The sequence below is a fragment of the Haliotis asinina genome, chromosome 14, assembly GCF_037392515.1.
Source record: "Haliotis asinina isolate JCU_RB_2024 chromosome 14, JCU_Hal_asi_v2, whole genome shotgun sequence".
Taxonomy (NCBI): Eukaryota; Metazoa; Mollusca; class Gastropoda; order Lepetellida; family Haliotidae; genus Haliotis; species Haliotis asinina.
Genome location: NC_090293.1, coordinates 5,486,598 through 5,511,016, shown reverse-complemented (window position 1 = coordinate 5,511,016; position 24,419 = coordinate 5,486,598). Strand labels below are relative to the sequence as shown.

Below are 24,419 nucleotides of genomic sequence, written 5' to 3'. Positions count from 1 at the left end.
TTGCTAATATTGATCTAAGAGGTACATCTTTTAAAAGCATTTATCTTTTCTTGGCTGCTAAAAAAGAAGTTTACAGAGATTTGTTAAGACCACACCGTTTGAAAGGAATAATGCTGGCATCAAAATTGGATATTCATAGTAATATTTTGGAAGAAGTGTATATCTTAAGTCATGATAAAATGGGCACATGATAACATGATACTTGTATTAAATATTTGGGACAGTACAGGGTGGAGATAATCTTTCTGATCGAAGATTCCACCTCCTGCCCACTTCTATTAATAATTCATGATTTGAACAACAAAATTGGATGAAATTTGTAATACAGACTTTAACTGTTACACTTTTGATTATATTTGAATAACTAAATTGGTTATTAAGAGTTCTGTAGAAATCCAACTTTGTGAAACCCTCTAAATCTGCAGTTATGCATTGCTGGTTGATATCAGTACACCTCTGTAAGAGAGAAATAAAACACTATTTCCTACACCTCATTTGGGACAAACTTCACCAAAACTATAATTAAATTACGATTAAACATTCAATGCCCAACAGGACTTGCCACTTTCAGCTTTTCGATACTGCTAACTATAGGAGTGCTTCAAAATCACATTGTCCGCTTGTGACAGTAGCTTTAGCCAAAACTTGACTATTTTGACATAGTGAAAACCTTTAACACTATGCCTACTAAAATACCTTGAGCTAACAACTTTGGAGTACCTCTGTTTAATGATAACATTAGTTTACAAAATCTATCATGAATACCATCAATATCGGTTGAAGGGTGGAATCCCCAAACTTCGGAGCCGTAAGTAAGGATAGGGAGAACTTTAGTATCGAAAATATGTTCAGCAACATGCTGCTGAAGAATTGAGAATTTAGCTAATTTTGACATTTGCAACTGCAATACCTTCCAACCCTGCTGGGCCAGAGTTTTCTGGGTTAGAGACCAAGCCCTAGACGATGACTATTGGAGACCTAAATATTTTATAACGTCCAACCACTTCCGTTTTAAACCACTCCACCAAAACTTCACTTGTCCCTCTCACATGATAAAAGGGATACTGTTAGACGTTTCATTCACAGACACTGCTGCTTGTGGTTATGGGTTTGAATCTCATCTGGACCTGATCTTGTTTCTGGGTTTGTTAGCTTCATGCTTGAGGATTTTATTGAGAACGTAATTACATACGACCAGCATAAGATGGAGCTATTATTCTCCCACATTAGTGCTCAATGAAAGGGTAAACCTCACTCACTCACTCACTCACTCACTCACTCACTCTTTCACTCTTTCTCACCTCATTCACTCACCTGTCTCACCTCATTCACTCACCTGACTCACCTCACCTCATCTCATCTCACCTCATGAACCTAACCTCACCTAACCTCACCTCACCTCACGAACCTCACCTCACGAACCTCACCTCACGAACCTCATTGAGATAGATGCTGATAGTTCAGCTCTCAATGTATTATATGTAATGATCTGAATCTTTAAAGCCTTATGATGGAAGATCTTCAGTTTCATTTCTGGTAGTATAGTCAGTATAATCAATTAAGTACATACTGATGTTAAGTACTACAGACTCAAGTGGGCTGATGTTTATGGAGCTTTTGTCCATTGTTATCTTTCACATATCTCCCCGTGAACAACAATTATCATTATCCCAGACAGTATATATCTACAAGTATATCACTTGTACTCATGCATCTATTTTCCTGATTAACAAATTTGTTGTAGCTAAATATTCACACTTGGTCAGTAGTATGTGTGGGTAATAGTTCCTTGTGTATTTTATGGAGCAACTGTTTTCAAGCTAAGCCTGATGGCAACCAGGGGATTGAAAGGTTGAAGCACATTGTGCCTACATGACATTCTGCCTACAGTCCTAAAAACATATATAGGAAGAGTAGGCACATTTCAAAGTGTATGTTATGACAAGCAGCTGATTAGCAACAACAACAGGTATTTGATAACAAGGTGAGGGCAGATGGAGAATAAAAGCAAATAGCACATCATGAAGCCATAAATAAAAAAGAAGTCCAATCCAAAATAAAACCCCATCTTCAGGCCAATCACAATGCCCCTACCAAATCAATATCCCAATCACCTTCCAAATCCAAATCCCCATCTGAGGCACAATGCCCCTTCCAAGTCCCCATCACTGTCACCTTCCCCATCAGTTTTGCCATCAGCCTTCATACTTTATTCCCAATCCAAATGCAAATCATCACACTCATCCCAGTTCAAATCCCCATTTAACTCATTAAGGCAGAGAGCCGCGTATATGCGGCAAATTAATTAGCTTCACACAGTGAGAGTCGCTTATTGGGGTAATAAAAAGCACCTCTTATTCAGCGAGAGCCGCATATTGGGGGTTACGAAAAGCACCTCTCATTCAGCGAGAGCCGCGTATTGGGGGTTTTGCATTTTAAATTCGTACTGTACCTATATTTTCAATCAGTCTAGCAGTAATGATGAAAGATTAGCTTTTCTTACGAGAGAGGTTACTTTCTGTGTTAATCAGAAGAACTATTAATGTGTTTTGATAACAATTTCTTGCAATGTCAGGGGCTTATACAGGCAAATGAACACATGTCTGCGAGAAAAGGGATTATGAGATGTTGTTACAGGAGGTACGTGTTTGTTACTCGTCGTTGGGAGTGAATACTAAGATACTATGTTTGCACATTGATTGAATTAACGGTGACAAAACCATCTTCTAAATGAAATCATTCATTCATTCATTCGTTGTAATAGTCCATATAATGAATTGTAGACATAAATAGCAATACTGTATTACACTCATGTTCGTGTTGATTTTAAATAAACCAAGTTACTAATTTAGACCTATTTCATTTGCGACTATTGATTTTTAAAGTTGACAATAATACATAATCGAATATGAAGTGATAACTCTTGCATCTACTCATAATATACATATATAGTACACATAAACCATACAAAGGTAACTGGGGTCTTTTGTTCAAGCTGTTTCATGCTTGTTTGAAATGTGATTTTTCAATGCAATTTACATAAGCATTGTGTAAGAAACGTTTGTATTTGATCTCTGTAATTATCTTATCCTGTGTAATGATCACGTGTATCAGATCCATCGTCAATAAAAGGAGGACAATATATCAGTTACGGAATTGATGCGTATAATCATTCAATCAGACAACACTAAATAACAGCCTCTGGCCGAATGCATGTCCAGGTAAACTTTTGTCATGTGACAAGTGTAAAACAAACTAAGGCGTTGTTACATCATTGGACAACCTGTTTTGTGGAGTCACGCCCATTGTCAATCTTCTGAACATCGTTTGCTTTCAAAACAAATATAAGTATGTCCATCTTCATAAATATTTGGGGAGATTCAACTTCAAGTGTATACATCACAATCAATCAGTATCGTGTTACTTTTTTAAATTCTATAATACATGTACTTGAATTATGGTATTTATTCGTAACAGTGTGCAGATTAATTTGAAATGTTCAGCGAACCATTATGTTTCATGTACAAGTAGTGTACGCAAAAAGTATATGCAAATAAATACCATCTCTACTCAATAGTTGGATTGGGTTATCCGGGGTAAAAATAATCGGATTGTAGCGTTCTGAGTGCTTCAAAGAAAAATAAACTCGTCAAAGTGCTTGTTAGTTCTACGTGTACATTTCAGGCATCCTTACGATTATATATGTTCACGATACACAAACTTTTCATGATAGCTAGAGTTGATAAAGCCAAAATCTAGCATATCGATTGGTCAACGATCTAACCAATAGTCAATCTGTATCCAAGCTGTCTAGTGACCGAACGTACTCTTCGGAAATTTAGCCCACGCCCCATCACCTGTCATTTCCAATGTGACAGGTATCTCATGATACGATTGGTCATAGATAACAAATCAGGGAGTATATTGAACAGTTAAGATACAAAACGACCTATTCGGGAACTTTGATGACGCCCACCCTATGACCCTTTGTCTTATGTATGTGCAAGGAATAGCATTATACAATATGCATACATGTATGTTCGTGCGATAACGTATATTTTCTGCGTTAAATCTAGATGAACTAAAGCGACAAACTGTGAATCTGTTATATGTAAGTCACAGACTAGCTTATCAGTACTTTCCTTAAAATATTCAGTAAACACTAGCAATGTATCAGCGAAAACGCTTTTTTCATAGATTATTAGGCATGTGCGTAAATTCTTCTTTACTGCCATTGACATAGATGTTTTGAACAATTTAATCTCACACAATGATATGAGTGGGACATAATTTGGTTTAAGTATGTCTTACATACAAAGATTCCAAACATGTGTGACGAAAGGCACACTTACATAATCCCTTACTTTATGTGCTATTGAAAGTTTCTTGACACTTCTCTGTAATTATCACATATAGCAACAAATCCGTTGATCCATCATCAGTAATAGCAGGATAGCATATAAGTCATGTTGTTGATACCCTTGCGTATCATCATTCAGACTACAGTAATAAGATTATTTAGCGCTACTTTTGGTCTTGAAACAACAGTCTCCGGTAGAATTTATACGTAGCCACGCCCCTACTCCCTTATTGAACGGACTGTCCCGGGACAAGCGTAAAATAAACATGTGTTGTTATTTTGTCGGACAACCCACTTGATGGTGCTACGTACGCTTCATTCTCTGTACTGTATATGCACACATGGGTGCAGTCTGGTGAACCTTGATAGCGACACGATATCAGACAATACACAAATTGTTACATGATAGTTCAAATATACAACCAAAACACAACATATCCACTTGTCAACAATACAATAAAAAATCAATGTATCCAATCTGAATGACCAAACGTGCCCTTCAGAAATTTAGGCCACGCCCCATCACCTTGCCCTTCCTATGTGACAGGTTCTCACGATACGATTGGTCAAAGTATCAGCCAACATAATGAGTAAGTGAGATATGATGCGTTACATTCAGGATATTTTATCCCATCACATGACGGGAAGCTTTGTTTAGCATCGAGTAATGATAAATGTATCATGCAGTATGTATGTGTATGAATGGTGATGTATGTTTACAGCGTTCAGTTAAGATGAACACAGTGACAAACTATAAATTTCTATATGCTCCATGTTACTTACACACCTATTGATACTTTCCTTGAAATGGTCAGTAAGCACGAGCAATGTATTGGCAAAAAATGTAGACGATTATAATGCAAGTTCCCCCCTCTTTTTAAACTCTATTATAAATAATATATTATAATTCAGTCAATACGATGAGAGAGACAGGAGGAATTTGTATATTTGTTCATCTCATACGTACAAAGACCGCGTAGGTGTTGATAAAAATACAGCACACACTGGCAAAGGGGTATAAGGGACACATGTAATAAATTACATGAAATGCTGTAATATATGTATTCACATCGGCCTCTTTTCCATCTTTACGACACAATTAAATAATCAGTGCTTGTTTGTGAGACTAGACAGCTCCCTGTCATATCCGAGACCTGCCAGGGAAATCAGGCATGATTAGCACTAATTAGCCTCGTCGCAGCAATCAGGCAGTCAGCGAGGGGTGCCAGATATTGGGCAGTGGAGCGGCTCCAGGGCTTAATGAGTTAAGTCCCCATCGCAATCCCAATCCCTCATCCCATCCCAATCCTCACTCCTGCCAGTTTTCACCCTTTATATCCACATGTCCCAGTCCCCAGCCATGGTGTTGGTTGACTTCATCTGCATGAAGTGTGAAAATAAAGAATCAACTATCTGTGTTTGACCTGTTTTCCATATTGGATTCCAGCTGATGGGCTGTGGAGTGCTTGCCCTGGGAATATGGCTGCAGTTCAACCGTGGACCGTTTGTGTCCATGCTTCCTGCATACAGTTTCCTGAGTGCATCTGCACTGTGCATCACAGCCGGTGCTATCATCCTTATTGTGGGGTTCCTCGGGTGTTGTGGAGCCTTCCTTGAAAACCAGTGCATGCTGATTGGGGTAAGTGCCTTATTGATCGGTGGAGAAAAATCATACAAGTGATTTTAACTTATGTTCATTAATCATTCTTAAAGTGTAAATTCCAACATTCTGGTGTCCTGTTTGTTCTGTACAAGATAACATGTTGCCAAGTAGTCTTATATGAAGATAAATTGCTGAACAGTTTCTATTATTCCTGCAAGCATCAGGCAGCATGTGGTTTGTTCCTTTGTTTTTTTCTTTTTTGTGTGATTTTGTTGCTTTTGTTTACAGTCTAATAGTGTTACAAACGTGAAAATCATTTTCTTGGCCAACAAAATGATAGTAGTCGAAATTGTGGGAAAATATTGTATTCAGTACTTCATACAAGTGTGCCAGCATGTTCTATAACTTTCCAAATACACTGGCATCTGTATAAACTCTTGTTTGGTTCAGTTATGTAAATATTACTGCAGGATGTACAGAGGAGTCTTCTGCTGAAATAGTGCTAAGCCGGACTACTTTTAGCAGATGATAATGTATCCCTGCGCACGTCCTAATGATTGAGGCTACAGGGAATAGGTTGCCATGCGTTATGATGTTATTATATAATTACAGCGTCCAAGCAAGATAAAGTAGGTCTTGTACTTGCAAACCACATGGATATATTCCCTGACATTTTCTGAGAGGCTGTGAACTGGTTGTTCCACACAATTACAGCATCTCATTGATAGGGCAGAAAAGAGGACAACAGTTAAAGCAGAGACTCTCCACACTTGTCAAGCCATTGAGTGTCTTACAGCTAGTGTCTGTTATCCCCATGACTGGTCAGAGCCAGAATGGGCTTTGTTTTGTTTGTGGAGGCAAGGACAACAGACCAGCAATACTTCAAACATTGGTCTCTCTTGTGACCTTTCTGGTGTCAAACCTTAACCTTTCAAAGATCCCGAATTCTTTTTTACATATTACATATTACAAAAAGTTTTAGATACTGTTCTGAAGAATCTTAGGCCACAGGTCATGAACTTTGTGTGAATGTAAGCCCAGTAAGAAGATACATATTTGTTCAGTATTTTACTGTTAACTGTCATGATCAATTCCCTAAAAATGTAAAAATCTTTTTCTGTTCGTTGGTCCCCAAGAACGTATGCTGGCTCAAAAATATGTTGGTGGTTAGGTGCAAAGACCTTCTATGCAGTTCACTGCCTTATGATGGGTTGGATCATTGCACATGTTGATCACAAGATCGTCTGGTTCAGACTCAGTTTTTTGTCACATAGTTGGAGTATTGCTGAGTGCAGTGTAATCTGCGAGAGAACCCTGCATGAACTTGTTTCTGCTATTTTACCGAATCCTGGCAATTTGAAAATTGTCTCTGCTATGTGTCTTGTTATTTTTTGTTATATTTCTGTCAAATTTTTTCAGTATTTTGTGATGGTGCTGCTCATCTTTGCTCTGGAGATCACTGCTGGGACCCTGGGATTTGTCAAGAAGGCTGAGGTAACTCTTGGGTTATCTCCCTTAGATCATCATCCCATTGAACTACTTTCAGTACAACAATGTGAATACTGAAACAGGTCATGAATGTCCTTTTTGATCAATATGTAAAAAAATTTAATGGATGTATGCTGGGAATGGTTTGAATATGATCAGATGTGTGAGTGTTGATATTTTCTGCTTACCATGCCTGATAGTAGTTTCTAAGAATAACACCCAAATGTTAGTTTCTTTCAGTAATGTAATGACATGGCTATGAACATGAAGAGAACATTTTATTTGAAATATGAAATGTTACTGAGAAAATACAGGATGCTTTTGTAAGAAAGAGAGCAACATTACATCTTCCGCACAATTGTGATGCAAAATACTTTCAGAAATGTCACCATTTTAAAACAAAACTGAAAGAGTTATCTCCCTTCTACTAGAAAACCTTGAAACAACCTCAATTATATTCTGTTTGCCATGAAAACTTACAGATGAATTTCACTTTAAACAAAACAGTAATTAAAATTTAGTGAAATTAAGATTGTGAATCCTCATAATTCTGCCTTGCCAACTGAAGATTGAAATCTTAGATTTTTATTCAAGTTAGGATAAAAGTTGTTTAACCAAGGATCACACTTTCAAACACCTATTATTGGTTTGTATTACAAGGGGGTAAGCACAGTAGCTGGTACAGTGAAACAAATGCACATGAGGTATGTGGTGAGCGTTAGGTCAGACCAACCCTTATTGTTCTCTGTATCGTTCTTATTGCACCCAGATATTGGGACAAGTATCGTACTGCAACCATAGTATTAGGATGTGTATCATATTGCACCTCTAGTCTAGGGATATCGTTCTTATTGTACCCTAGTATTGGGATAAGTATCGTACTGCAACCATAGTATTAGGATGTGTATCATATTGCACCTCTAGTATAGGGATATCGTTCTTATTGTACCCTAGTATTGGGATAAGTATCGTACTGCAACCATAGTATTAGGATGTGTATCATATTGCACCTCTAGTATAGGGATATCGTTCTTATTGTACCCTAGTATTGGAATAAGTATCGTTCTGCAACCATAGTATTGGGATGCATGTTCTGTTGCACCCATAGTGTAGGAATAAGTATTGTATGGCAACCATAGTATGGGAATGTATATGTTATTGCCCCCCTAGCTTTCAGATACGTATGGTATCACACCAGTAGTATTGGGTTGTATCTCTAACTGATGTGTTACAATGGCAGGTGCAGATGATGATAAAGAAAGAGCTGCTGGCCAGCATCCGCCATGACTACACCCCGTCCATACAGGACCCCAACACAGACGGCTGGATGGAGGTCATCGACTCCCTACAGACTGACGTAAGTCACCAGCACCATTTACACCATTATTATTCTCTGATATCATATACTGATGATGTGATCATTACTCAAGCTTGTGTATATATCCTCCCTGTCATAAAGTGTAGACTCACTTGAAGCTTTCACTGTATGCTATGTATATATGTACGGTTACTTCAAAGATGAATTTCTCCGCTAACTAAGGGGAACCAATTGCTAACTTTATGCAGATGAATTACATGAGGACCATGCATCATATTGCTGAAAAGCATGTGCAAATGACATGCATGTGAACAGTTGTGTTTTGATGTAAAGTTTTGTTAAGATTTCACCAATTTTCATGCAGTTTCATAATTTATTGAACTCATGACAGTAAACTTTTCAACATAAAGAATTTGTTTTATCATGCATCACTTCATGTACCTCATTAAATAGTACCTTTAAATGATGTTGAATATTTTGCAAAATCTAGTTTAGAACAGTTGACTGAAGTAAGTGGATACATTTACACTAGTGAGTCTAAACTTTTGATGTTATACAAACATAAGCTGGAGAATTCGGTCAATACCTGTTTTTTAGACCCACAAAAAGTGATATTGGTCCATAAACACAGGTATTGACCAAATTCACCGTTTTATTTTTGTTTTGTTTTGTAATTACCCCAAAACAAGCTTCTAAAAGCTTCCATATTTAGTCAAGAAAAGTGATTGTATTTTCATTAGAAACCAGTAACGGTATGTCAGCAGTACGAATGAAGCGGGAATGCAGTGAAGCAAAGCAATATCTTTGGTTGAATCATATGGGAGTCCTCATCCAGGTCTCTCAAAATCTATTTGTAGTAAGTCAAGTCAGGATGAGTTTTGGTCAGACCTGGATTGGTGTCAGTATGCTTTTCGGTCAGTGGTCACATGACCACCTCTAGACTAATCAGGTAGCTAGAAAAATATACTTACATGATCAAGGCAGATGTGATATAAGTTGAATCGGATTGTGGAGTAACGAAATGTTTGGATAATGACACGTTCCATTCTGAAATTTATCAATGCATTTTTCAAAATGTACAGTCTGGTAAACATGGTAAATGAATATATGGTTTAGGAAATGAAAATGTTTTACTTTTCTAGTTTGATGGGGTTTTGTACTTCATACAAGGAGAAATATGTTGTATTGAGATAGATTAACACTGTGGTACACATCATATCACCCCTCCGATGACCTTGACACCCATATATTCAGTATACAATATATTATTTATCATATGGGTCATGATATGAACTATAAAATACTTAATATTGAAAACATGGGTGTCCTTCACCTTTTTTTTGTGGAGTATATTAACCACTGGTAGGTAGAAATGGAATTGCAGAGAGTATGCACTCACCATTTTTCAGTCTACCTATGTATTGTATTAATGAACAAGTTTTTTCCTCTGAGGTTGGCTATTTGCATCCATACTATTTCAAAATCCTACATCTCTTGTCTGTGTCTGTGTCTGTTCTTGATGACCACAAACTTCTCTGTCAACAGCTACAGTGTTGTGGTGTGGACAACTTCACAGACTGGTACCACATCAAGGCGTGGCCGCAGGCCATGCGAGTACCAGACTCCTGCTGCCTACATCCTGTTGAGTTCTGTGGGAAACTTGACAAGTCATTCTGGTTTGAGAGGGTAAGCTATACCTTTATCAAAATAACACATTTAGAGACTGTCCTGCTTGAATGGTTAATTAGTAACCAGGTAGGTTGATGCACAGCTGAGGAATGATGATGTTCAGGGCGTAGAATGTCTTGGCATTGACTGTTTGACCCCTGTATAGCTGTTGGCCATATTGTGTGCTTGTTCTGGGGATGATCATCCAACTGCTGTGCCTGTTTCAGGGGTGTCTCGGAGAGATCGAGTACTGGTTTGTACGGAACATGTACATTCTGGGAGTGGTAGGAATTACAGTGGGTGTCATACAGGTAGGCAAACGTTTGTTGTCTGAATTACAATTGGCATCATGTAGGTTAACTGAAATGCCCCCCAAATGTCAGATGTGTACTAGGTGTGTTGGCGGCAACTGGGATGGGTTCTGGAAGGGGCAGGTTAGGGATTACACCCTGTCCTGCACTTTGACCCAACTGCAGACATCATCATAAATCCATAATGTATAGGAATCTCAATACATTGCAGTGTTTCAAACATTTTCTTTCATAAAGACATTGTCTTGACAATAAAAGGAAATAATATGCTCCAGGCAACTCAGTCAAAGTGTACTATTTACCAAAGAACTGGTTTGATATAAACATGCGGTATGCTGTGAAGCTAGAACTATGATGACCTTGTACAGTGCTGAACTCACATCCATTTCTTATTTCCACAGATTTTGGCTATGGTTGCTGCTGTTGTTTTGTTCTGTTATCTTCGAAGCAAGAAGTTTATGCTGTAATCATGGAGACTATTTCACAAAAAGTGCATTTACCATGAAAAAGAAACTTCCGTGTTCATCAACGCGCCAAAGATTCCTTTCCTGGATTGCCTGACTGTACCTCAGACAACCACCCACCATGGATTTTCTTCAGCAACGATCTATAGATTGGGGAGAGTTACCTCCCTTTTGCTCATGGAATACTGCAAGTCAAGAAATTAATGTGTCACCAAAGTAAATCCAGTTTCAACACCTATGGAACTAGCTAGAGAGCAGTTGAACAGTATGATATACTTTCTTTATGAATGTAGCTTTCCCATTTTGGGACTGATTAGTTCAAATGTCAAAAATAGTGAAAAGTCCAAATGGTTTTGTAAATGGGTTATATATTCTCCACAACTATTGTTCATGTATTTGACATTTTCGTATATGTGTTGTGATCATGATCTGACTCTCAGTTTGATATGTCCAGACAATAGTTTATTACCTTATTTGAATCAAAGGACACATTTTTCACATTAGTTTCTTGATATACAGTAAATAATCCAAATTAATAACATTTTTTGGAATATATTTCTTTTAAAACACCTTTTTCCTTCATATATAGAACAAGACTATTTAGTTTAGCAATTTTTACACTATGTGTATCATATACTGTAGATGGTTGCAGAAATTATTAATTTATGATGAGAGCCAAAATTTACCCTGTCATAGTCTTCAGAAGTATGTGTGAGATGAGCCCTTGTCAGATTATTAAGTGTGGTTGTGTTGTGAGAGGTTTATATGTGTTGTGTTGTGAGAGGTTGTTTCAGGACAGTAGTAGTTCTGTCTCTGGATATGCTCAAGCATAATGTCTGGTAGACACATGTACTGAAAATTGTATGTCAACAGCTACCCCTTGTACATACATGCTGAGATATTATGACTCCATGTATCAAATGTCTGTAAAGGAAACTTCTTAAGGTGTTCTAAATGCATAAAACATCATACAAGATGTTTACAAACTAACCTTTGTCATTTATAAACAGTCTCCTCCTGATCTTACTACAGAGTGTGTAAACCTAGTCATTACATTTGTTGGTGATCTTAGGAGCAGATATACAAGTAGAAAATTTACTAACACCAACCCTACATGTCACTAAATAACACCTTTTCAAAATTCTGGGATTTGAATTGTTTCTAGTTTAAAATGCAAGCTGAAATAATCATTTATATTTTCTTTGCCTTCTACATTACTTTACTGTTCCATGAGAATTTTCCTTTAACTACTAAAAGTAAAATGGGCATATGTTTGGAAAGGTATTTACAGCTTGTTCAAAGGAAATTTCTGGAATCTTTCTTCAATAAATGACACAGTTTTGCTTTCACACTATATAATTGGAGTTAAAAGAATTCATCACTTATTACTTCCAATATGGTACATTGTTATTTTCATTCAAGTTTATTAGATTTTATTGAAGTTACATGTTACAACCACCCTGTAATGTCAGTCCTTCAGAAAACATGTACCTTTAAGAAATTAACAAATGCTTCTTTATGTCAACCTGAAAAACTGAAAAGGTGATGTCAAAATAGATTTTGTTTCTGCTGACATGGGAATACCTAGTACCTTTTTATTAATGGTTTTATTACTTATGTTCACTGAATTTCGTTTGGGAAATGTTTTTGATGTTAAAAGACACAAAACTTTCTCCATATAGTGTTTTAGGCCTCGGCTGATTGTAGATCTGTCCAGTACGCTAACTGTATGTTAGGATGGCATTGTTAAAGACAACCATGAGATTCAGTTTGTCAATGAATAAGCATGTACTTAATAACTGTTTCATGGTTTTCTTAATGGTTAGCTGTAGATATGAGAAAGGATCACAATTTCATTTTTCTGCTTCTGTTGTGATGAAGACATTCCAAGGGGTAGCACCTGCTTTAATATACCTTCAGCATTCGTGACAACTAATGTTTGTGAGAATCAAATATATAAATGGCATTTTTGTAAATACTTTATCTCGCATACAGTGGATCTGAAATAATTTATTTAAAATATGTTGATATTATGAGGTGACTTGTATATGCAAAAGTTGACAATCTCATGAACTTTGTTAAAAAAAGGCATATTCTACATTTTAATTCAAAATGTAGTAAGGAAAATATTATCAAAGTAGTATATCATCCATTGTCAGTCAATAACACCAGTACATTTGTCCAATTTCTTCCAAATTTCTTGTGAAGAGGGCAATAAAGGAAAATAGATTAGAATTGTTAAGTCTTTGAGTATTCTTTATGATCATTTGTATGATGACTGTTGTAAATATTGTAAATAGCCACAATGACTGATATCCCGATATTCCTCACTGTCTCTGTAGGTTTGATAAACTGTATTGTGCAATTGAATAGTGCTGCAGCCTTACCATACATCTTCACTGCAACCTGGAAGTGTATTTCCATTAATGTATTATAATTTTCACATCATTATATGATTGCCTAAAGTACCTGTGAAATTGAGTGTTAACTTTCTGTGTACTGGTGTGTTTTAACCTGACACACTAGGGTGGTCTGGTTGGTGACGTTTTAGCCTAACCAGCCTTTAGCCAGGTTCAGTTCCCTTCACAAGTAAACTGGATGAAACCTGGTCCCCTCACACCATTATGGATGGGATTGTTATTTATTCAATTAAATGGCATTGTGGTAAAACAGTCAGAACAAACAAAATAGGCGTACAATGGACCCTGTGTTGGTATTTTATGTCGTGTTGAGACAAAAGGGCATTGTTTTGTATTTGATGGACAGCTGACTGACTTGATGTAGATTTTGTATGCTAGAATTCTGTATTTGCTGGTCAAATATTATTCATTTATAGCGACAGAACATTTATGAAAGGACAATGGTGATAACTTCACTGCTTATTTGATATAGGACATCGAAAATGTTTACCTTACAGCAGGTATTCACCTTTCAGTTTTATTGAAAAACTCAACTAAATGATAGCTACACTATGCTGGAAAAGGTTTTAAGTCTGTTTAAGTGTAGGAGAAAGAGGTGCTGGATAGTTGTATGAAACAATGTATTATCATGAATTATAAGATTTTATACCACTGAAGAAAATATATTTAAGAATGAATTGTGATGTAAACAGTACATTGTTTCAAGAAAACAACATGATCCTTTACACCAGCACATGACAGCCAAGTCAGTTTTCAGGACTTTATCATGTTCTATTCCATGGTTTATTATTAATGTCGTTTACAAAATTTCTTTACATGTTTATGCTTGAAAACCATCACATTCCATGCATCATATAAGCCTTTTTCTCCCAAGCATATGGTTTCGAAGTTTATTTATGTTTGAGCTCATCACCAGACTATAACTGGAGGTGCTTCTTTTATATATGATTTCGTAGTGCTTTTTGTTATCTGCTACAATACTGAGAGTACTTTTGATCTTAAAATTCATACTTTAGAGATAGAATACCATGTCACTAACAATTCACATAAATGCATGTTTACTAGATATATATGGTGTGTTTTCTGCATGACATGCTCCTGTACAGTGTTTCAGATCAGTATCATATTCGTAAGCACCCATGTTAATATTTTTCTACGCATGCTGGTCATTTATTATGGCAAATATGATACGTCATGTCATTATGAGCACAATTTTTCAAAATGAAATAGTTTGTCAAACTTCAAATAAAGATGTGCAGATTTCACAAGATCTGCAACAGTCTGTATTTGAAGTACAATAGAATTTGGGCAGTGGGGTAGCCTAGTGGTTAAAGCATTCCCTCATCATGGCAAAAACCTGGGTTTGAATCCCCACATAAGTACAAAGTGTAAAACCCATTTCTGGTGCTGCCTTCGGTGATATTGCTCAAATGTTGATAAAAGCGGTGAAATTCTAAATTACACTCACTAAATAGACTTTGGGAACCAAAAACACATCTCTTTTGACTGGAGGTTGTATTTTTAACCTATGATTGATCAAATCAGTTTGTGTATAATCCAGTCACAGTAAAATAATGAATAGCAGCTTTTTTTATATTTTTCTCCTATAAAATGTTAGTTGCACTGATTTCTTGAGCATGTGCAATTATGAAAATAATAAATGCATTTGAGTTTTTTGTCTGTTTCCAGTAAAGCTTTATTTTAGCATGATCATAATGCACATCAATGAACTTATATTATCTGGTTACACTGTAACCCAATGTCGATATCAGCTGATATTACCTTGTTTATCTAACTGTGTTACAAAGAGTAATGTGTTTTGTTGGATATCACCCAGGATAGTTCAGTTTCACTACTAATATTTTTGCAAAAATATTTTTTCATGTTTTATAGAGATGAACCAGTAATTCTGACAAAAGTAAAGAAATATGTCAAATATCGTTAGTGTTCTATTTGACTGAAATGATCCTTTCCTTAAGAAGTAAGTGAAAATGTAGAAATTGTGTTGAATTGAAATTTTGTTGTTTTTATTCATTTTTATTGTTATTTCAGTATATATTTCTTTTTATTGATGTATCCTCAGCTTAGGGCAAAACAATATGTGAAATGAGGAAACGGTTGGCTTAAGCCTGACTGAAATTTCTGAACTTTCTGCGTAAAACTGCATAAACATATATATATAGCATGAAATCTCTTTATTAGAACATGTATGTGTTTTTAGGCATACTGTATTGGACCCACCTTTTTTTCCTACCAGCAATACCTACTGTAGAGCATGTTTTTGATTAATGTTATCTGTTTCATGTGTGTACAGCACGGTTATGTATATGTGACCCATCTGATAAAAATCAGATACTTTACTCCAGCACATTACCATCACAACCAAGCAGAGAGATGATGTGTTCAAGTAGAATGTTTGATTTTTCATAAGATTGAATGTGACCTCATGCATTTAGAGAATTTACTATGTACCTATTGTCAAAAATGTATTAAAATGATGTAAACAATATATGTATGGTTGGTGATTATTTGTACCATGAACTTGTGGTCTTTCATAGGAGCAAAGTGCTGCCCGGGTCTTCTAGCTTATAAAGCACACAAGTGGCTTATGGTGCCATTGAACAAAGTTGGTAGCTGTGTTGTTTAACATCACAGTCTGCAATATTACAACTATATGGAGTGGTGTAGATATTTGAGTCTAGCCAAGACAATCCAATGATGAGCAGTCTGAGCAGTAGGAATGAAAGACGTGTCAACCAAGTTAGCACACCTGAACAACCGATCCTGTGAGCCTAATGACAGCCTCATGACATGAGTGATGTTGTATAAAACAACCTTAGTGTAAGACTGCTTCAAGTCTGTGTTATTGTGTTATGGTATGGGAGTTAAGTCACCTTAGAGCAAGACTACCTTAGGTCTGTGTAAAGGTATGAGAGTGACGGTCACCTTGGTGTAAGACTACCTTAAGTCTGTGTCATGGTATGGGAGTTAAATCACCTTAGTGCCAGACTGCCTTAGGTCTGTGTAAAGGTATGAGAGTGATGGTCACTACGGCGTAAGACTACCTTAAGTCTGTAGTCACCTTAGTGCCAGACTGCCTTAGGTCTGTGTAAAGGTATGAGAGTGACGGTCACCTTGGTGTAAGACTACCTTAAGTCTGTGTCATGGTATGGGAGTTAGGTCACTCAAATCTCAAACTGAGTTTCACAATTTAAAACAGCTGCATTTTTAAAATGTAAAACCCAAACAAATTAAGTCATCTTTTCACAAAACTCAAATTGTTTCCTATATTTTGAGTTTTGTGCCGATTTCAGTTCATTCTGAGAAATGCGTTTTCTCAAATTTGAGTAAAATCTCAGACTTAGGTCAAAACACAGACTTAAGTTTGTTTCGAGAAGTCGGGGCCTGATCTCATTAATCTCCTTATGACAAGCAAGGTTATTGGGTCGCTGGTCTCTCCCTTTATCAACATATATAGTCTTTATTCCTCCATGATGAAGAGTACAAGACAGAAAACAGTATTTATGTACTAATGTCATACACATTTGAGATAATATCACGTTTGAATACATCAGCCTTGTACATCATGCTGATGTATTTTACACACAGAGTTGTAAACTGAGTCAAGTCCTCTTTGATTAGGGGAAAGTTGGTTGTACATGACAGCAAGCAATCAGTCAGTTCCGTTGGGGTCATGTTGTGAAGTTTTACGTTGAATTCAACTGGTTCGACATTGATTAGGCCTAACCACAGTTCGTCCCGAGTTGCCTCTGTGTATCCACATACAACTATGGCGTGAGTAAGGGGGTCATACATTAAACCACACCGATGACACTTGTTTCACACAAGTCTATCACTGTCGCGCAAACTTTGATAACAAAGTCAGCTTGCTGTCTGGGTGATGTGTCAAGCAATGACACCGTCCATGCAGGATGGACTTCAAACCGGCGATGTATCCGATGGAACTTGTGAAGGCCAGTGTCATCTGCCAGGGGACTGTTCCACTGTGCCACATGATACTCTCTGACTGACGTCTTCACTATTCTTCTCCACTTCGAACGCCCCGAGAAGGATCCTGATTCTAGGAATTTTTCCAAGTGACAATAGAGTAGGTATTTCTTGAGCACCCTGATTACATCAGGCACATATCCGACCGATGATGATGAGACGTTGTGTAAGTAGCACATCAACCAGGATACGATCAGTTTGTGAAGGAGATATTTGTGGTTCATGTTCAAGAGACCACACAGGAAACACAACTTCCACTGATCTATAACTGCCTCTAGGGGCAACACTCCAAGGAGTCCAAGACAACTATCAATTCAAGTGGTAGGAGGTAGGTCTTGGACTTACTTAATACTTTCCAGCATTAAGTTCTCAGCTTTGGAAAGGTTAGTCCTCATCTCCGACCCATACAGGGCTTTGGGAAGAAACACACGGCTTACAACTGTCAGGCTGATGATTGGGTTTGTAAATCGTGGGTGAAACCCACAAGCTGTCAGTGATCTCACGCCGGACCGCAAGGAAATGGCAGCTCACGTCACATGCTCTATGCTTGACATGTTACTTGACAAGATTATTCCAACATGACGGATTGTATCCCTCCGTGGCAGAGGTTGGTCATACAACTTAACTTCAACCTACTTTAGCTGTTGAGATCTCGGTCGGTATCTCCAGTCGTTGCTGTATTCCTCTGAAATCCTCACCATCTCTCTGAAGGCAGAAACCCTTGATGAAATGAGTGCTACATCTTCTGCCTGGGTGGGAGAACACACCCTTAAGTCCAGCACCAGCACACACAGCAGCACCAAGATTCGACTGAGAGAGTTTCTGGAGCGGGGAGTTTATGTACAGCAGATACAACTTCCCTGACAGCACACCACCTTGTCTGATGCCCTGCATCATGGGAATGGGCCTAGAACACATTAAGTCAAGGAACACTTGACACCTCATTCCAGTGTACATGTCGTCAAGAACATTCCACAAGGAACCTTTGATTCCACTCTCGAATAACTTATATTTCAAATCATTGTGCCATACTGTGTCAAAGGCCTTTGATGTATCCAGGAACACAACGTGGATATCCCCCTTTCGCTCGTGGTGATGTGTATGGTCTCTTGCAGATTGAAGGATGTGTGAAGGGCAGATAACTGAGATTGATATGCCATTTGTTGTGGGTGAGAGAAGGTGTCAGTTTGATTTAGACCGTCCAGTCGAGACAGGAGCACCATTTCAAACACTTTGGACAACACAGGGGAGAGTGATATGCCACGCTAAGAGTTCGGATCTTTCTTTGATTTATTACTACCTTTGTACAGAGGCACCAGGATGCTCTCACGCCAAGCTAACGAGATATGTCCAGATTCGAGAATGATGTTGTAGAGAGTTGCCAAGTTAAACATCAGGGTTCTGCCACCATACTTTAGGTGTTCGTATACGATCTTGTCAGCACCACCGGCTTATTGTTCTTCAGCTTGGCATAGCACTCAGTGACTTCCAACTCTGTGAATTTCGTTGGTTGTGGATCACGTTCTTCGTTGCATTTAACACGGATCTCCTCAACTAGGGATTCCATCTGCTTACAGAAGGAAGAATTGAAATTGTCTCGGTCTTTGGCAGCATATACATCCTGAAAATGACTAGCCCAAGCATCAAATATGGCTTCTGGATCACAATGCACAGTCCCTTGATGTAATATCAGGGAAAGTGTTGACTTGTGCCCCCCTCTGATTGACCGCACACGATTCCAAACATCACTCAGGGTCGACTCAGGTAACAAGATGTGGTCAGTTATAATGCGTGGTCCATCCTGATAAGAGCAGAAGGTCCAGGTTGGACCTGAACAGAGGTCTAGAGTGTTCACTGAAGTAAGGCCTGACCTTTGAATTGTCTCGTTCATTCTCCTTGATCGGACATTTTCTGTGAATCCATAATGAGCACATTTGATTTTTGTATTTAGATCCCCCATGATAATTACTTCACCGAGTTCTGAGTAGGCAGCAAATATGTCATCGACAATGTCAAGGCAAGTAAAGAACAACTCATTAGGTCTAGTCACAGCCGGTAGGTACACATTGAATATATGTATAACGGTGTGCATCCAGGAACGTGAATCTCAACACCAACGAAGAAATCATGGTCACTGGGTATCTCCTGACAACAGCACTGGAATCACTTAGATCTAAGCAAAGCTACACCATCTCTAGATGCAAAGAAACCAGCAGGCAATAGTTGACCATCTCCGAAACATCTGGCAAATACTGAGTATGAACAGGGAGCCTATATAGAGGGGAGAAGAAACTCCTCGAAAAGCCGCTGAACGTATGTCTCGGGTCGTTACGTAACCAGTGTAGCCAATACGGTGGCAGCGTAGTATTTAAGATTGAGCCCGGTTTATTTTCAACAGTTGATTACGTTCGCTGAGTGTTATAACAACTGATATCCAACATGTGAAAGATGGGTTAATTATTTTGTCACTTCAGTTTAAGTCAAATAATTGGTATTAGTGTCCGTATTAGGACAGTAGATTTGTAGTAAAGTTTCAAGTCTGAAAGTTATAGCTCACTGGCTTCTATTCTCGATTCACCGCGAAGATAGACTAAATTGTGCCGATAAAGACTTCTTTCACACATTCGTTTAATTTTTTGAAGGAGAACATACCTTTAGTTGAAATGTATTCGGAAGTAACAGTGACAGTTTTATGACTTAAAAAATTGTTAGGGTGTAATTGAGGTGTGTGAAAAATGTAACATTTCGCCATTGAAATGCTATACGCCGTTGTTTTAGTATTCCTAGTTACTTCCTGAAAAAAATCTTTCACATACACCTTTAATTCATATGAGGAGAATATACTATCAGGTGAACTGTGTTTCCAAGTAATAGTGATAGTTTCATAACCTACAGAATGTTAGGGTGTATTTGAGGTGTGTGAAAAATGTGACATATCGGCGATCTGATCTGATCCACCATTGAAATACTACACGCCGTTGTTTGAGTGTTTCTAGTTATTACTTCAAATACATCTTTCACATACACCTTTAATTCCTATGAGGGGAATATACTATCAGGTGAAATGTGTTTGCAAGTAATAGTGACAGTTCCATAATCTAAAACAAAATGTTAGGGTGTATTTGAGGTGTGTGATAAATATGACATATTGCCGATTTGATCTGATTCGCCATTGATGCTTGAGGGTTATAGTTGCATAACTTCTTTCTTTCTTGTTGATCTTATTATTGGACAAAAATGGAAAGGTGTTTTAGAACGCTTTGTGAGAGTTTTACACTTCGTGTTTGAGGGCAGTGTGATAGTGTCAGTTAACATTTTGTTAATGTCCATTCCATTCCCCACATGCAATAAGATATCTGAATTAATTATTAATGTAAACAAAAATGTTTCAAAGTAGATTTTTTAAAAGGACAGCTGATGTTAACACGTGTTCTCACGGTACTTTTACCTTCTTTAACATGTTTTGGGAGGGGAGGCCGCGGTGTGTCATTTATTATTTCATTCATTCACATATGGACTTCTTTCTTTTATTTTTTTTCTTTCTGTCATTCATTCATTCACATAATTCTTGCTCTTAATTCTTATTAAAATGCATGCATTCATTCATTGTAAAATTCCGACTGATACAATAAACTGGCTGAAGTTCTGTTAAACCAGTGATAATCTACAACGTACATACTCTATATAGTCTCCCTGGTTAAACACAACTGAAGTTGCACTGGGAACAAGCCAAGTCACTGTGTGCGCTGGAGCATGACGAGGCACACGTTAATTAGTACAAATGGTAAAGAAAGCAAGCGAGTGACCTATCCCTGTTGTAGAGTATCCTTGGTATGGATCAGAAATTTGTGTTAATAAATGGAGGTTTATGATAACCGAGTTGATGTTCACTCAGTCCACAAATGTCCACATCATACTGTGAGAGGCATGATTTGAGATAGGGCACATTGGTTGAGACACCCCGACAGTTCCAGCACATGAGAGTAATGATATCAACTCCCATCATTATGTAGCCTTGTTGTTGTACAATTGTGACCTCGGTATCCATTTACGGACAATGATACCATCAGGCCAAAAGGTAGGATCTTCAACAAGTTTCCTCATAGTGAAAAGACGCCCTGACATTGTGCTTCATTAAGTAGTCTCTAATGTCAGACTCCTTTGCATCCATGTGGATCCGTCCAATGAAGAAACGGGCAACTCGTTGCCCGGGAGGTGCTGCTCTGAAACTACCATCCGGTGAGTTAGTTGTTTGGCCGTTGACCGTACGGTTCCATTCACGGTCCACGTCAACCGTTATCTTTAAGTCAGGACATAGGTCCTTGACGGTGTTCTGTCCATTACGGGATCCAGAAAACTGTAACTCAATGTCTGGTCTAAGTATTTTCTCACTACTACCATGAATCGGTAGACCAAGTGATTCACTCAGTTCTCTGATATACGACTCACTACTGACACACCCGGTGTTGCAGTTGCTATTATGGACCGGTGTTACAGTTGACTTGCTGCTGCTAACTGTTCCACTCGGGTCGCTCACAGCATGACCGCCCATGTGTTCCTCGACCCTGCAATATGTATGGTCACTAGGCGTCAATGAATGAGTTTGGTATTACGCCGCTTTAGCAACATTCCAGCAGTATCACGGCGCGGGACACCACAAATGGGCTTCACATATTGTACTCATGTGGGGAATCGAACCCGGGTTTTCCGTGTGACGAACGAGCGCTTAACCACGGAGTTCAGTAATGTATTTGAATAGGGTATTCCTGACCTGATCTGGGTTATAACTAATCTTCAGTAACCCATGCTTGTCGTAAGAGGCGAGTAACAGGATCGGGTGGTCAGACTCTCTGATTTGGTAAACACACGTCATTCTGTCCCAGTTGCGTAGATCGATGCTCATGCTGTTGACCACTGTATAATCTGGCCCAGACTCGATTATTGGCAGACCGCCGCCATACAGCTGGAATACTGCTGAGTGTAGGGTAAAACCAAACTCACTCACTCCTGTTTAACATGATATCTGAGTACGCTATCACTATGACACCTGCTAGGGTCTGGGATAGTGCAAGCAGCCATACATACACACGCATGCGTTTCGTCATGTGTGCTAATATACTTAAGCCTCATTTCACATCATGTTTAGCTTAAAACATGAATTGCAAGTCACAGAGATCAGAGATCGTCGGGCTACATCTCTGGTTCAACGAATTTCAACTCACGGTGATGTTTTTACATTTTGAGGTTAAACTTATATTACACAATGAATGGTATTCATAGTTCGAAAAAGATATTTGCACACTAAGTTGTTTATAATTCGGTAAGCAAAAATATCAGCACCCCTCATTGAACTCAACCCGCGCTTATTCACTCTGTATTATGCGTTGACGAAAATTGTCCGTTCGAGTTGGTAGACACCCAAAACGGATGCTGCATTGCATTAACCATCGCAACCTTTAATGGTCTTTCTAGGAATATTGTTTCATAAATATGACGCTGGATTTTCTCTCGTGTTGATGACGCGTTGAAATCCAGTGTTTGATTACCTGTAAATATCTACAACTGAACAGTCATCCCAAACTGTTGAATGTGCATTTAATCAGAATAGACTCGTGACTTTATGTGTTTGAGTGAGCGGTTTGGTGGTCTAGTGGTTAGAGCCTTCGGTCGTCACGCTGAAGACCCGGGTTCGATTCCCCACAAGGACATATTATCTATACGAGAAACATATTTCTGGCGGCTCCGACAGTGAAGTTACTAGAATATTGTCACAAGCGCAATGAAACCATACTCACTCATTCGTGCTCGTGTTGGTCTGTTAATAATCACGTCTGGACCAGACGATCAAATGACTGACACCATGATCATCGATTCACGCTACTGGTTTACGATGGCATGTATTAACTGTGTAATTATCTGACAGGGCTCTTTTCGGGCAGTCGTGGTTGTGGCACACATGCAAGCTGCCATTTATCGTTAAACCCACAACCATGCGCTCAATGTTGATGATTATAAGGGTGGATCACACATTTTATTTTGGAGGACGGGGCGGGGCATCAGTTTAGTATAAATGTATGGGGTGGGGGCAGCAATTTTGTATATAGTAATATTTAACCCTACAGTAAGGATCGTAAAGGGTTGTTATGTTTAAATATGTGTCAGCTCCCTAAATATCAGAAAGGGTGCCTAACTCCAACCCTAAAGGTCGTTGACTGTCAACGAGGGGAGATGGAGGAATGCACCGCGATATAGCGAGACAGCGCTGAAGCGTTTTATAGAGCGATAATTGCTCCGCAGAGAGCCGCGTGGGCAACGCCCGGTAAAGAGCACTCGTTCAACCAGTGAAATGCATTCAAGTCGAAAAACATTTCCATGACTTGACGAAACTGCGCCGATATTCACAATATGGTTCTGATATTTTTTCTGATCGACTCTTAACGAAATTGAGGGTTGATAAATACGGAATCAATACATCTTTCAATGCGCAGATGTACACTATATTTATAAAAACCTTAAAGTCAGCAGTAGCTGGAATAATACATAGATTCTAGTTCGATGTCAGCTAAAATTTGGACGAAAATATGTAGATATATAGGTGCACTATTTTCGCTGATATATGTCACACATCGTGTCATCAAACTTTTGTATGGGTAAACGAGTGTCGGATCCGGCGCGCCTTTGAAAGCAGTCACAGCATTCTGCAATTAGTTTCAATCCAAACCACGAACATTGTTTAGAGGACATGGTGAGATAAGGATTTACTTAATTACAGAAAGTGA

At 38.3% G+C, this 24,419-nt stretch overlaps 1 protein-coding gene across 3 annotated transcripts in view; it reads left to right on the top strand.

The window, feature by feature from the left end:
• Positions 1-16,141, top strand: part of LOC137261745 (tetraspanin-4-like) — a 41,167-nt gene extending 25,026 nt beyond the window's left edge. For all 3 annotated transcript variants that reach the window (XM_067799529.1, XM_067799531.1, XM_067799530.1), the window contains exons 3-8: positions 5,808-5,999; positions 7,383-7,457; positions 8,692-8,808; positions 10,315-10,455; positions 10,665-10,748; positions 11,150-16,141. In XM_067799529.1, coding sequence (XP_067655630.1) covers positions 5,808-5,999; positions 7,383-7,457; positions 8,692-8,808; positions 10,315-10,455; positions 10,665-10,748; positions 11,150-11,215 — 675 coding nt within the window. In that variant the 3' untranslated portion in view covers positions 11,216-16,141. The remainder of the gene's footprint in view (positions 1-5,807; positions 6,000-7,382; positions 7,458-8,691; positions 8,809-10,314; positions 10,456-10,664; positions 10,749-11,149) is intronic.
• Positions 16,142-24,419: the final 8,278 nt, after the last annotated feature.